Source organism: Haemaphysalis longicornis, unplaced genomic scaffold, assembly GCF_048455015.1.
Source record: "Haemaphysalis longicornis isolate Haplotype H1 unplaced genomic scaffold, Haemaphysalis longicornis Haplotype H1 scaffold_13, whole genome shotgun sequence".
NCBI classification, from domain to species: domain Eukaryota; kingdom Metazoa; phylum Arthropoda; class Arachnida; order Ixodida; family Ixodidae; genus Haemaphysalis; species Haemaphysalis longicornis.
Window position 1 is genome coordinate 15,426,016 of NW_027526233.1, and position 15,981 is coordinate 15,441,996.

At 44.5% G+C, this 15,981-nt stretch overlaps 1 protein-coding gene across 1 annotated transcript in view; it reads left to right on the plus strand.

The window, feature by feature from the left end:
* The window catches only part of LOC144163713 (uncharacterized), a 37,032-nt gene that overhangs the window by 19,148 nt on the left and 1,903 nt on the right, over positions 1-15,981 (plus strand). Inside the window, exons 4-5 of the mRNA XM_077694465.1 lie at positions 2,967-3,122; positions 6,132-6,246. Of these exons, the coding sequence (XP_077550591.1) occupies positions 2,967-3,122; positions 6,132-6,246 (271 nt within the window). The remainder of the gene's footprint in view (positions 1-2,966; positions 3,123-6,131; positions 6,247-15,981) is intronic.

The window sequence follows — 15,981 nt, forward strand, 5'->3', positions numbered from 1 at the left end:
GTCGTGGCCCTCAGACGTCACCGCGGCGTAGGCCAAATCCTTTCGTTGCTTGGGTTATTATTATTCGCATGAACGGTGATCGTGTACTGGAGGTGAGCTTCAATTTATTCGACCATTTTTGACGATTCTAGCTTCATCGTTATCACCAGCCTATCTACGCCCCCTGCAGGGCAAAGACCTCTCCCATTAATCTCCAATTAACGCTGTCCTGTGTAAACTGCGACCAATTTATACCCGTAAACTTCTCAATCTCATCTGCCCATCTAACTTTCTGCCGCCCCCTACAGCGCTTGCCTTCTCTAGGGATCCACTCTGTTACCCTTTATTACCAACGGTTATCTTGCATTCGCATTACATGCCCTGCGCAGTTTCATTTCTTCTTAATTTCTACTAATATGTCCTTAAGACACGTTTGTTCCCTGACCCACTCCGCTCTCTTCTTGTCCCTTAATGTTACACCTATCATTTTCCGTTCCTTTGCCGCTGAGTCATCCGCAATTTAAGTTGAACCCTCTTAGTGAGCCTCCAAGTTTCTGCCGCGTAGGTGAGTACCGGTAAAATGCAGCTGTCATGCACTTTCTGCTTCAGGGACAGTCTACGCTGCCATTCATTATCTGAAAATGCCTGCCGTATGCACTCCACTCGATTTTTATCTTTCGGGTTATATGTGCCTCATGGTTGGGATCCGGGGTCACAACTTGGCCTAAGTAGATATATTCGCTTACCACTTTCACTGCCTCGCCACCTATCTCAAACCGCTGTGCTGTCCCGAGGTTATTGATCATTACTTTAGTTTTCTGCTTATTAATTTTCAGGCCCACGGTTCTACTCTGTTCGCCCGGTGCGGAAAGCATGTTTTGCAATTCGTCCCCCGAGTTACTTAGCAAGGCAACGTCATCAGCAAATTTGAGGTTACTGGGGTATTCTCCATTAACCCTTTCTCCCACTTGTTCCCAATCCAATGTTCTGAATACTCCTTGTAAACATCCTGTGAATAACATTGGAGAGATTGTCTCCTTGTCTGACGCCCTTCCTTACAGGTATTTTACTTCTCCCTATGGATGATGAGGTAGCTGTGGACCCATTGCAAATATCCTCCAGTATTCATACATAATGCTCATCTACACACTGGTTCCGTAATGCCTGAATGACTGCTCAGGTTTCGACCAAGTCAAATGCTTTCTCATAATCTAATAAAGATGAATGAATGAATGAATGAATGAAGGCTGTATATAGGGGTTCAGTATACTCCGCTCACTTCTCTATCACCTCACTGATCGTGGGGATACGGTCCATTGTTGAATACCCTTTAGGAAACCCGGCTTGTTCTTTAGGTTTACGGAAATCTAAGGTGGTGGAAATTACGTTAGCGATTACCTTGTTAAGTACGTTGTAGACGACTGACAGCAAGCTCATCGGCCTCTAATTTTTTAAGTCCTTTATGTCTACTTTATTATGGATTAGGATGATGTTCGCGTTCTTCCAACGGTCATTAGGCCGCTGTCATTATACCTGTAAAGATTCCGGCACAATCACGGTCATTGTACAGGTTTGCCACTTTTTCGAGTACAATTTCCCCGCCATCCTTCAAGAGGTCTGCTGTTATCTGATCCTCAATAGGTGCTTTGCCCCCTTTCATTTCTTTCAAAGCCTTCCTTACTTCTACTGTCGTTACTGGTGGAATGTCTCTCTCCTCTCAAATACGTTTTCCTTCGACATTATCCTGGATGTCCCGGCTGCTCTACAGATCTCTATGTAACTGCTGGGCTACTGTGACTATTTTATCCCTATTTGTGATGGCACTGTCTTGTTTGCCTTTAAGTGCATACATCTGATTTTTCCCAACGCCAAGACACTATTTCACTGCTTTCACGCTGCCTTCGTTCTTTGCAGCATATTCGACCCTCTCCATATTATACTTTCGTATGTCAGCTGTCTTATGCTTATTGATTACTTCGAAAGCTCTGCTAGTTCTATTCTGTCAGCTGTGGTGGAGATTTTCATGGTTTGCCGTTTCCTAATTATATCTCTTGTTTCCTGGGAAAGTTTCCCAGCATCCTGTCTAGCCATCGTGCCCCCTACTTCTACTGCACACTCCGTGATAATGCGTGTAAGATTGTCGCTGGCTTCCTGTGTCGTAAGCTCTGCTTCCTTGGTAAGAGCAGAATATCGGTTCCGCTCTCGTTCCGTTGGTTTCCACGTACGTTCGTCGATTTTCGAAAGCCCGTGACGGGCGAATCATCATCATCACCAGCCTATCTATGCCCACTGCAGGGCAAAGGCCTCTCCCATTAATCTCAAATTATCCAGGTCTTGGGCTTACGCGACCAATTTATCCCCACAAACTTCTTGATCTCATCTGCCCATCTAACTTTCTGCCGCCCCCTGCAACGCTTGCTTTCTCTAGCGATCCACTCTGCTACCAACGGATTCATAGAGAAGGCAAGCGTTGCAGGGGGCGGCAGAAAGTTAGATGGGCAGATGAGATCAAGAAGTTGGCGGGGATAATGGATACGCCAATTGGGACGGGTGAATACCGAGCCATATTCCGCTTTGCACTTACCGCAACCACTGTTCGATGGAAAAAATTGAGGCAAACTCCTTGTTTTACAGAATGCCGCATCGAGTCCGTTGAACACTGCCGTTTACCGGTCACGAAGCAAGGCCTTTTATCTGATTTCCCAGAATCTGCGCGGCAGGTTTGACCTTTGAACGGGGATAGCGGCGTGTTTGCTGCGGCCGAAGGTGGATAACTCCGCATAGTGTGTGCCTCCAGATATAGTGCAAGGACGGCGTTCATGGTTGAGTAGGTTCTGCTCCTCGGTACAATGCCGATAAAACCCAATAGGCAGGGGCTGGCACCGAGAGAGGCACCGTAATGCTGTGAAGTGGTGTTACACCTGCTCCTTGCTGCCCTTCTGGCTGCGCCATGCTTGCTACAAAAGGCACTTTTTACCTGTTCCCAGGGCTGCTCTCAAACCGAAGACATCTGCCAGGAGGTGTCGCAGAGCTTGGAGGAGAGCAGTCACTCCGAGCCACCTGCTACCACTTCTCCTTCCCCTCGGAGCCAGCGCACCTGTCGGTCGCCGCCACGGCGAATCCCATGGCTCTCAGCCCTTCGTGTGAGTGCCTCCTCTTCCTCTCGCTTGCCTTTAGCGTCTGCGAGCGTCACCGTGCCAGAGGGCTCTGTAATTTCCCGCTTCCGCAAAGACGTATTTGACGGTCGTACAACGTTAGGCCCAGCATCGTGAACCGGTACTTGCAGCTTGATGTGCAACGTCACAGGGAATGCAGTTAGGCTCAACGCTCGGGTTTCCTAACGTCGAGCCTAATGGCACACTTCGTTCTATTTTGTGACATCATGCTGCCGTCTACTCAAAAAGTGTGCACATACAAGTATAAACAAGGCCTCAAAGCCCAACACTCGTCTCCGGCACATACTTTACAGTATACCACCCCCCCCCACCCGTAAACTATAGCAAAGCGGCTCGCATGCATAGTTGTAGCTACCTGTGATGGTGTGGTGGGGTGTTGGACAACACTTTGTAATCTAACCTAGACTACTGCAATGCGCACTGCTTGCTTGGTGAATTTTCCTGCACCCTTTGTAAGAAGCACTGCATTGATTAAAGTTCAAGCACTGGTATGAGAGGTCGACCACAAGAAACCGGTTCTCTTGTTCTGAATCCCGTATGCGTACTCTGGAGCCTAGCAAACTGTGGCCAGTATTTTTAAATCCCTCAAGGTCTCTGAAACTCTCAACACCAAGAACTACGGTCGTTGAAACAGGTCCTTGAAGCCGTTGAATACCCTTGCATTTCTAACAAGCCCTTGACCGTCTTGACCCGCTGATGTGGCTCAGTGGCTACGGCGTTCAGCTGCTGAGCACCGGACCCGAGTTTGTTCTGAATACTTCTTGTAAACATGCTGTGAATACATGGAAGAGATTGTGTCTCCTTGTCTGACGCCCTCCCTTATAGGTATTTTACAGCTCTCCTCTAGTATTCTTACATAATGCTCACCTACTCCCGGGTTTTGTAATACCAGAATGACTGCTAAGGTTTCGGCCGAGTCAAATGCTTTCTCATAATCTGTGAAGGCTATACATACGGGTTCAGTATACTCAGCGCACTTCTCTATCACCTGATTGATCGTGCGAATAGGGTCCATTGTTGAATAGCCTTTATGGAACCCTCCTTGTTCTTTAGGTTGACTGAAATCTAAGGTTTCAGAAATTATGTTACCGATTACCTTGGTAAGCTCCTTGTAGACGACTGACAGTAAGCTGATCGGCCAGTAATTTTTCAAGTCCTTCATGTCGCATTTCTTATGGATTAGGATAATGTTCGCGTTCTTCCAAGATTCCAGTACACTTCCGGTCATTAGGCATTGCGCATGCAGGTTTCCCAGTTTTTGAAGTACAATTTCTCCGCGATCCTTCAAGAGGTCTGCTGTTAGCATATCCTCACCAGGTGCGTTGCCCCCTTTTATTTCTTTCAAAGCCTTCCTTACTTCTTCTGCCGTTACTAGTGGGATGTCTATCTCCTCTGAACTACTTTCTCGTTCGGCATTATCCTGGACGTCCCGGCTACAGTAAAGATCCCTATAGAACTCCTCGGCTACTGTGACTATTTTATCCCAATTTGTGATGACATTGCTTTGCTTGTCTTTAACTGCATACATCTGATTTTTCCCCACGCCAAGACGCCTCTTCACTGCTTTCAGGCTACCACCGTTCTTTACAGCGTATTCGATCCTCTCCATATTATACTTCCGTATGTCAGCTGTCTTACGCTTATTGATTAACTTCGAGAGCTCCGCTAGTTCTATTCTGTCAGCTGCGGTAGAGATTGTCATGGTTTGCCGTTTCCTGATTAGATCTTTCGTCTCCTGTGAAAGTTTACCAGTATCCTGTCTGTCCATAGTGCCCCCGACTTCTACTGCACACTCCGTGACAATGCGTGCAAGGTTGTCGCTGGCTTCCTGTGTTGTAAACTCTCCTTCCTCGGTAAGAGCTAACTATCGGTTCTGCAGCGCGATCCTGAATTCTTCTACTTTACGTCCTACTGTTAGCTCATTATTCGGCTTCTTTCGTACAGGCTTGTTACGTTCCCTCCTCAAATCTAGCCTAATTCGAGATCTCACCATACGGTGGCCACTACACCTTACTCTTCCGAGCTCTTCCACATCCTTCACGACGCCAGGGTTATCGCATAATAACAAGTCTATTTCATTTTTATAGTCCCCATTCGGGCTTCTCCATGTCCACTTCCGGCTCTCCCATTTGGAGAAGAAGGTATTCATTATGCGTAGGTTATTCCATTCTGCAAACTCACCGAGTAGGTCCCCTTTGCTATCTCTACACCCCCGACCATAGTTCGCAAAAATTGTGTTTTAGTTCCGGGTGGAATGTAAACACCTTTGATCAATGCCACATACGAAGATCTAGAGAGAAGCCCCTTGAATTGTTTATGGGCCTTTCTTTACTGGATCCCAGACAGATGTGTTCATAGCCAGACCATCCTGTTTTCACAAAAGTGTTGGACACGCTCGTCAGTGTGGCTAGAAGTGGTGATCACCTTCGAGGCACTCTGTTGGCTGAGTACACGCAGCTCGTACACGAGCTGAACCATGAACTTTGACAGTCTGACAAGACAACCATTGGCTGAAAGAATTCTAACCGGACCTCTTTAAGTTCAATTCAAGCTACTCTGACTTGTGGAGCATTGTGAAACATCTGCTTGTCCTCAGTCAGGGCGAAGCAGCAATTGGACGTGGATTTACTGGAGAGAATTTGAAGGAGATTCCATATTTCACAACGAATTGTCTGATGTGGTTGAGGAGGCACGTGGTGTTCTACAAATTACAATCGCCAGTGAACCGAGGCTTGCTGTTTCGGCAGCCAGGCAGCGGTATGGATGAGCGACAAGTCACGCTTTTTAGGAGCGTTCAATGGTTTCTTGTCTGCCCTTGTACGCGAATGAATCCACTAGTGGCATAGGCAGCACGTTCTTACCATTTTTCGAGAGTAGGGAACTCCAAATTTTCACCTTTTGCTGAAAGCTGCCAAGACCTGGTGTATTTCAAGGCGAGTGTCTCACTGGGATTCCCCTTGCCTCATCTCACTGCAGCGTCGGGCAAGGAAGATCTTCCAACCCAGATGTCGTTGGGGGCTCCGGAAGCCCGCTGTGCAGCGGAGAGCACGCTCACCCCCTGGGAAAACCAGTGGAGCAGAGAGTGCGCCGTGTAAGTTGACAGCCTTTTGGGGGCCAGGGGCGGGAGTGTGGAAGAAGGCAAGCTCGTATTTATTTGTTTATTTATTTAGCCAGTTATTTATTTATTTATTTATTTATTTATTTATTTATTTATTTATTTATTTATTTATTTATTTATTTATTGACTTAGTTATTTATTTGTTTATTTATTCGTTTATTTTACCTCAAATGCCCAATGGAAAAGGGGCATTACATGAGGGCTGGGTAATGCACATATAAAAAAGAAACAGTAGTACAGTGAATGAAAGAAAAATATACAGGGCATGAGTTGCAAATCAATATACAAGTTGCAGAATTCATAGAAAACATAGCACCAAGATCAATATAGCATAATTTCTTATAAAGTAGAATGAAGTCATGGCAAGCAGTGGTAATTTGAAAAGTTCAGTGTTGCTTGTTTGTATAACGTAGGCAGATTATTCCAAAGTTTTGCACAGGTTATAAAAAATGAGTTTGCGAATGTAGTGGTTCTAGGGCGAGGCTATGATAGCTGCATTGAATTAATACTGCGGCAAGAAGTTTGTTGGCGGGGGGGGGGGGGGGCTGTACTTACTGGGTGAGGGGGAATGATAGTATCTATGAAATAGGGCCAAAGTGTACTGTTGGGCGAGTTGGTAGTTTATTGTAAAAGATGCTACAGCGCGAAATAAAACACGGACACAGAAAGACGACGGCACGAGCGCTCGTCCCGTCCCGTGTCCGTGTCCAGCGCTCGCCCCGTCGTCTTTCTGTGTCCGTGTTTTATTTCGCGCTGTAGCATCTTTTCCATTGAAATAGGGCCATTTTGGCAAGTTTACAGCGGTAACTAAGGAGAGGAAGGTTGGCGCGTTGTTTTAATTCTGTGACACTTGTGAATAAAGAGATGACAGAATATGTAAACCTAACGGCGCGATTTTCAATTGTTTCCAGTTGATCGATGAGGTAGGTTTGGTAAGGGTCCCAGTATGCTAAACCGTACTCTAATTTGGGGCGGACGAGCGTGGTATAATCCTGTAATTTGAGATGCGGAGGGGCGTGTTTTAGGGTGCGCTGTAGGTAGCCAAGGGATTTTCAAGCGAATGATGAAATGTGAGCGATATGAGTAGACCATGAAAGGTCACTGGTCAGGTGAATGCCCAACTACTTGGATGTGTTAGCTGCTCGTAGGATTGAGTTCAGCGTATAGTTGTAAGTGAGTGGTTGGGTACGCTTGTGGAGACGACTTTGCATTTAGTAACATTGAGAGACATTTTCCAATTTTGCACCATTTTTCTACTTATAAAAGGTGTGCTTGTAATTTTGTTTGGTCTTCAGTGCTATTGATTTTAGTGTGGAAGGCACAACCATCTGCAAATAGGCGGATTTGGCTTACAATATTGCATAGGAGGTCATTGATATATATCAAAAAGAGGAGAAGGCCCAGGTCTCTGCCTTGTGGTACACCTGAAAGAACGTAGTGTGTGTGTGAGGACTTGTTAACACGAACTCTTTTCTGTTGATAAGGAAGTCGCTAAGCCTTGCTAACACGTCAGGGTCCAGATTAAGCTGTACAAATTTGACCATTAAGTGGGGATGTGAAACCTTATTGAACGCCTTTTTAAAATCTAGGAATATGGCATCTGTTTGTGTATTGTTGTCGAGGTTGACGTGAAGATCGTGTTGAATGCGACATTTTGAGTTTCACACGATAGGCCTTTTCTAAATCCATGTTGCGCAGGGTGTAAGTAATGGTTTCGTTCAAGGTGTTTGATGATGTTCGTGAATACGATATGTTCCATTATTTTTGATGGGACGTTCGTTAATGATATGGGTCAATAATTGAATGGGCATGCTCTATGGCCGCTTTTGAAAACTGGGGTGATTTTTCTGATTTTCCAGTCAATGGGGAGGTACGCAGAGGAAAGGGATTGCCTAAATAGCAATGCTAGAATATCACTTGTTATTTATTTTGTGTTTTTCAATATTTTACTGGTGATTTCGTCGAAACCAGCAGCTGATGAAAGTTTCATATTATTGATGATGCATATTATTCCATTCACAGCTATTGTTATGGGTGGCATGAGTTCACCTTGAGCTGTGTCACTAGTGGGTGGAAAAGAGCCGTGTTGTTTTTTGGTAAATACTGCGCAAAAAGCGTCGTTGAATAAGTTGGCAGCTTTGCTATCGCTGAGTTGTTCGCCAGAGCTGTCTGATGAGGCAACCTGGGGAACAACGGATGGATTAATGGTTTTCCAGAACTGCTTCTGGTTTATTTTAAGCATGTTGGGAAGTGTTGTTCGATAAAACGCTTTTTTAGCAGTGTGAATGGCCTTATTCTCTTCTTTATCAGCACAATGATAAGCTTGCCAAATTTCCGCTCTATTTCTTTCTTTGACTTTACTGAAATGACATTTTCTTTTACTGTTTAGTTTTTTATAGCAGTCTTAAACTGTTGCGCATACTTTTTATTTTTCATCGTAATTGACGGGATGAATTTGCTCGCTATTTCATTTACTTTGTCGCGAAACATTTCCCAGTTTGTTTCCACGGAACGGCTATAGAATCCGTGTTTTTATACTGTATACATTTCTTCAAGTTCAGTGTTAAATGCTTCGTAGTTTTCGCGGTCACACAATTTAATTTGTTTGGGGCTGGCTTTTTGCATTTTCAACATTAGGGAAAACGAGGCTAGAATTACTCTGTGGTCACTTAATTCTCAAGACACTTAAACCTCAAGACACTGACCCGAATCTTTCACTGATATTGGCATTGGCAAACTTTCTCAGCATTATGAACAAGCAGGATGAACTAACTGCTTTTATTCATACCTGCAATGTAGACGTCATTGTTGGGACGGAAACATGGCTCACATCGCAGATCGACAGTGGCGAAATAGAAATTTCCAAATCTTTTTCTATTTTTCGTAGGGATCGTGATGGTAGGCGGGGATGAGGGGTTTTGATAGTGACGGAAAAACATATTCCTGTGCGGCTGATTCATGTGGACAGCGTTCTTGAAACATTATGGGTTGCTGTTTACCTACCGAGCGCAACAATATAATTATTGGAGCATGTTACAGCCCGCCTGACTCACCTGCAGATTTGATCGACGAACTACACGACATTTTCGTCGGAATTCAGAATACGTATAGGAACTCTCTAATCATCTTAGCCGGTGACTTTAATTTTCCATTGTTGAACTGGTCCAACGCATCAACTGATAACATAAGGCCAGCGCACGTACGTACTGCCTTCTTGGATTTCTTATCGTTTTTCAAATTAACCCAGCTGGTGACTTCCCCAACACGTGCAGATGTTATTCTTGATCTTCTTCTAACTGCACACCCTGATCAAGCTGATGTGCATGTACTAGAATGCATCAGTGACCATCGCATTGTTCATTGTTTGTTTAGGTCAATTACAAGAAAGAAGGTACCCCGGAAGAACTTCGTGTACCCACTTTGCTAAAAGCAATTTCGCGGACATAAACGGAGGCTTGGAACAGTTTCTGACATCTTTCTCTCAAACATATAAAGCGTGTTCGGTACATGAAAAGTGGCTGCTGTTCCGAGATAAGCTGAGATCGGTACAGAAAAAATATGTCCCCAAAAAATGTCTTCTTGAAACTACTGATAGGCCTTGGTTTTCTAGACATATAAAGCGATGTTTGAATAAAAAGAAGCGCTTGTACGTCAAGGCCAGGCGCCGCAAAAAATACAAGGACTTGAGCGATTATCTTGATTATGCAAAAGTGCGCAAAAAACTTATCGAGAGGCCAAAGACAGATTTTTCAATGTCGACTTACCAAATTTTATGAAAACGAACCCTAAAAAATTTTGGAAAGTCCTTTCTCCGCCACCTTCAAAAGAAACGCCTCAGCTTGTCTCCGAATCTCCCTCGAATTGTCTAGAGGTGTCAAATACCTTCAACCCTTATTTTTGCAGTGTTTTTGTGGACGAGAGTCCGATACCTTCTGAAAGCCTATTCACTAGTCTTCCGCACAGCATGCCTTGTATTCTAGTTACCTCCGAAGGACTTATAAAAGCGATCGAGCGATTGCCAACATATTCAAGTCCCAGTCCTGATTGCATAAGCACTAAACTACTCAAAGTTACAAAAGAGTTCTCCGCACTAATCCTAGCACTTATCTGCAACAGTCTCTTGATACTGGTGTAATAGCTAAGGATTGGAAACTAGCGTATGTGGTACCAATCTTCAAATCGGGGGATAGAAATTAATTCTGTTACTACAGGACAATATCTTTTACTTCCCTAGTATGCAAGCTTGTTGAGCATATCCTATCGTCCGAAATAATGAAATACGTGACAAATTACAACATTCTATACCCGAAACAGCACGGATTTCAGAACGGGCGCTCTTGTGAAACCCAGCTGTTTTATCTTACAACTGATATTCATGACTCCCTTCATCACCTTGAGCAGACGGATGCCATATTCATCGATTTCGAAAAATCATTCGATCGTGTCCCCCATAATCTCCTCATTCATAAAATGTAAAATATTAAAATAGAACGCAATTTTATTAGGTGGGTTAAGGAATATCTTCGTTATAGGCAACAGGCAGTTACTATAGATGATAGTAATAGATATAGATTTAGATATAGATTTAGATATAGATTTAGATATTGTAATAGATATAGATATAGATATAGATAATAGATATAGATATAGATGATAGATATAGATTTCAGCTAGTTAAATCAAGGGTCCCTCAGGGGTCTGCGCTTGGTCCCACTCTCCTATTAATTTACATAAATGACATCCGTGCTGGCATTAATTCTTCTCTTAGGTTATTCGCAGATGATTGTGTAATTTATCGGCGTGTATCGAACCATTCTAGTTGTGCTAAACTTCAAACCGACTTGTGCAATTTGCAAAAGTGGTGTTCCGACTGCAAAATGAACATTAATGTTAAAAAAACTAAACTCATGCGCTTCACCACACGCAAAGAAGTTGTTTCATTTGCTTATACACTGAATATCGTGACTTTTGAACCTGTCAATTCGTTTAAATACAGTCGAACACGGATATATCGAACACGGGTATATCGAATTATTGTCTATATCGAACTCAAGAATTATCCCCTTGAAAATTCAGTGTAAAAGTATAGGAATTCGTACGTTTATATCGAACGGTATTTTTCCCCGACATTTTGTATATCGAACGCCGCGCGAGCTGAAAGGTGCTCTTCGGCGGGCGCTGCACCCCCGATTTCCGCGGTCGCTTAGTGCCTTCGCCGAAACCCGACAGGGACCGAAGTCGGGGCCTCGGAGAGTTACGCTTGCCTTCTCATGGATAACTGCTCGGCCAACCAAACCACCTGCGAGCTCGACAACATCGAGCTCAAGTTTCTGCCTCCGAACACAACAGCCAGGCTGCAGCCGCTCGACCGCTCGGCTAAGTCGTTCAAGCTTGGGTACAGGAGGCGACTCCTCGATAGGCTTTTGACGAACTTCCGCTTGGGTACCGTGGGTACCAGCAGGGGGCCATACACATGATGACGGGTGCCTGGAACAGTGTAAAGCAGAGCTTGGCCAACTGCTTCCGGAGGGCAGGCTTCGTGACGGCTGAATTTTCGGAAGCTTGCGAAGACGGCGACAACGAAGAAGAGGGCATTGACGACACGTTTCGCGAGCTGTAGTCCCTTTTCCCGGCTGCTGTTCCAGCCGGAGTGTCTGCCGGCAACTTCGTGAACGCTGACAGCATTTTCTTAGGCTGTATCAAGCGCGGGTGACAAGGATATCGTAGCTGCGGTAGCAGGAACTCAGGCTGATAGCTCGGGTGGCGAAGATCGGACAAGGATGCGGCTACACGATCGTACCCCACCGGTGAACTGGCGGCTGCGTTCAGCTTCATTCGACGTAGTTGTTGCGACATGGAAGTAACTGGGCTGTCGCACCTGGATATCCCCGAGAAGGTCGAGACCAGCGTCTTTAATTCCATATACAGGACGAAGAAGCAGGCCACGATCAGCATTTTCTTTTTAACGCAAATAAAGCATCCTGTTGCGTCGTTAGTGCTGAATTAGTTGTCATTCATGAATGCGCCGATCGGTAAGCGGTCGTCCGCCACAGGTGAGGTCTCCGAGCCCATATTTTTATATCGAATTTTTCATATATCGAACTATTTCGCGATCCCCTTGGAGTTCGATATATCCGTGTTCGACTGTACTTGGGAGTCCACCTCACAAGCAACCTGTCTTGGAAAGTTCATATAGATTCAATTTTAGGTGACACTTACAAGAAACTTGGTTTTCTTCGTCGTTCCTTAAGTCAAGCCAATAAAGATACCAAACTGGTCTCATGTACCTCCTTTATAAGATCAAAAGTTGAATACGCTGGAATAATCTGGAATTCATATCAATCGTACTTGGCCACAAAAATAGAATCGTTGCAAAACAAGAGCGCCCTCTTCATATCAGGAAAATACACGCCCCATTCAAGCATTATATTGATAAAAAGGAATCTTGATCTTCAATCTCTGAAAACAAGACGCAAAATTTCCAGGCTTACATTTTTTCATCAGCTCTACCATCACCCTAACAACTTCACTGCCTCAAGAATAAAACCAGCCCAACATATTTCCGCACGTGTACACCACCATAACAAAGTGCAGTCTGAATTTTTCGCGTACCGACCTGCACCGCCCTTTTCTTCCCTTAGCCATTAGTGAATGAAATGCCCTCCCAGAGCGTATTGCCACAATTACTAACCACGAAAAATTCACCGAGGAAATTGTTCAACTGTTTCAGTGTGTGCAATAAAAAATAGACTATTCCCGTTTGTTGCCTGGGTCCTACTCTTGATCGGACCTACCCCGTGTATTTACTCTGACATTTGTTCTGTTAATGAGAGTTGTAATACTTCCGCTTGTTTTTGTATAAGGTTTTACCTGTTTATTGTATTCTTCTGTGTACTTTTTCTAACCGTTTTAGTGAATGTACTTCCTGCTGCTTAGAGTGCATTGTGCAAATCTCTTGTTCCCCCCCTCTATGTTATGCCCGCAAGGGCCTTTAGGGTAATAAAATGAAAAAAAGGTAGTGAAGGGATTGAAGGCTACTGGGGTCGGACATGAGGATGAGATGTAATATGTTAGCTGTTTGTTCAGTTTCCCTTGTAGCATGGTCGATCATTTGCGTTAGCCGTTAATTTGTGTTAGCTCAATTTGTGTTAGCTCAATGCAAATATTAAATTCGCTGCATTCCCTCGGGCTAGTTTGGCAGTCATTAGTCCAATTTATATTTGCGGAATTAAAGTCTCCAAATACTATAAAAGCTGCATGGTGATACTTTTTGTGCAGATCGTTTAGAGTATCGTTAAGAGATCTAACGAAATCCAAGTCCTGCTTTGGTGGCCGGTAACACACGCCTAAGATTATAAGAACTTGCGGGCATTCGCATGATAGCCAGAGCCTCCCTAGAAGTGTGTTAATTTTGATTTTACTGTGACGGACGCATGCTTTAATTCCTATCATTACACCACCCCCTAGTTGTAGTATACGGTCACGTCGATAGATAAGGAAGTCTGGTGAATACGGAAAAATTTCGTAGTCATCTATAGTTGGTGATAGCCAGGCTTCTGTAAGTATGACTGTCACATTCTGGTGTTTGAATTAGGTCGGCAAGGGCTTTGCGTTTTTGAATGATACTACGAATGTTAGTGTAAAAGACAGAGAATGAGCTTCTGTTAAAATTGCTGTTTGTGGCACGACGTTTGGTGTCGTGGGGTCGTGGTACCGGGGATGAAGATCTTGCAATATTCCGGCCTAGCTAGGTGACGAGAATTCTTCAACCTTTTTGTGTGTTGCGTCATAGCGATACGTTTTGGACCCAATTACAAGCTTTTTGTATTTTAGTTTGAAGACTGCACCCCGCTCGCGAGCCAATCGAACGAGTTCCCTTCGAACACAGCGGGTGTTGGTAGAGAAGCCTTCTGCGATGCTGTAATGTGTGCCTTTAGTTTGACGGCGTTGGACAACACAGTTTCCCAAGTCTTGACAAATGTAAAATTAACAATTATGGGACGGGTTTTCCCGGGGATGATTTTACCCAGATGGTGTGCCCTTGCTATTTCCTTGGGGTCGATGGTTACATTAAGATTGGTCTCACGTAGTTTGATCACGGCTTTCTCACTGTCAATCCATTTATCTCATTCCTTCTCTTCGATGTCATAGAAAAGTAAATTGTTGCGACATTGATTCCGTCACCGTTATTTTTTATGGCTTCGGTGGTTTTCGTAGTAGTTGAAATTAAGTTTGCAACGGCGGTTCGAATTATTGGAATGGAAGAACATTCATTCTCTGTTTTTGCAATGCGAGTGATTAAATGATTAAGTCTGTCTTCTGTAGAGGCTAAGCGGCTGTTGATAGCTTCTAATTCAGAAATAATTGAATCCTCGTCGGCTTCTAACTTAACAGTTCCTGAATTGTAGGTTCGGTTGAACTAGGGTCATTAGATGCACTTCGTGTGATGGGACCGGGATTTTCTTCCGCGTCTCCGGATAGCAGAATAAGTAATCTGGCGTTATTTACACAGTGGCTAAACAAGGCGGCAAGACACTGTAAGCTCGCCAGTTGCAATAAACATAGATTGCTAGATTTCTTCGTAAATAAGTGTTCGTATGTACGCACCTGCAGAACGAACAGTAGCGGGGTTAGGCTTTGTGGCATGTCGGAGCAGCTGCTGAGCCCACGAAGTGTCGATCCAGATGCGCGCGCTTTTACACCAAGCGGCAACATTGATGTCGATGTAGGTGGCGGCGGCGTCAATCCTTTCAGCATCAAGGGAGTACTGACGTTGGGGCCATCTTTCGGTTGAAAGGCAGGCGTTGCCGGTCCGAGATGCACGGTAGATACTGTGGTTGGGTCGGTGTTGTGGCGATAACTTGATCCGTATTCTCGTGCTAGCGGTGAAATTCCAGGAAGTACCTGCAAAACGAACAGCAGCGGGGTTAGGCATTGTGGCATGTCGGAGCAGTTCCTGTTCTTGTGCTGTGTAGTTACATGTTATAGTACCTTGTGTGCCGCACTGCGAACGCTATATTCGGTTACAACTTAAGAACGGCAAGGAAAGTTTCCCCTGTGTCTCATCACCGCAGCAGGATGTTACTCCGCGCGCCACAAGTAGTGCGTTACTGGAAATATTTTGCGCATGGCGCGAGCTGTTTCCGTGATTTTTTGTACTTAATATGCTTATAAAGCACTGCAACGACTACAAGCAAACGACGGGAGAAAAAGCAGACGATATCACGCATTCATAGCATTCTTCTTTCAAAACGCCAGCGGCCTTTGATATACGGGTCCATCGCTTAGGCGGAATGATACCGTACATGAGCTATTGCAGTTCTTAACTTGTTCCCGAGTATAATGGTAGTGATGAACAAGCGCACAACACTGTGCATCGTGTGAAACTCAACTTGCCGAGTTCATAAATGATCTTTACGTCAAACTCGACAATACACAAACCCATGCCATACTCATAGATTTTGGGAAAGGCGTTTCATAAGGTTTGACATAACCACTTAGTGGCCAAACCTGTACACCTTAATCTCAACCGTGATGTGTTAGCATGTATTCGCGACTTTCTTACAAACAGAAAACCGTTCCTATTAGCTAAAAACGCGTCCTTCGACTCACACCCCATCCTTTCAGGTGTGCCAGAAGGCACAATCCTGGGGCCTTCCCTTTTTTGATACATATCAGTGACCTCCCATGCAATATTGTCACCAATAT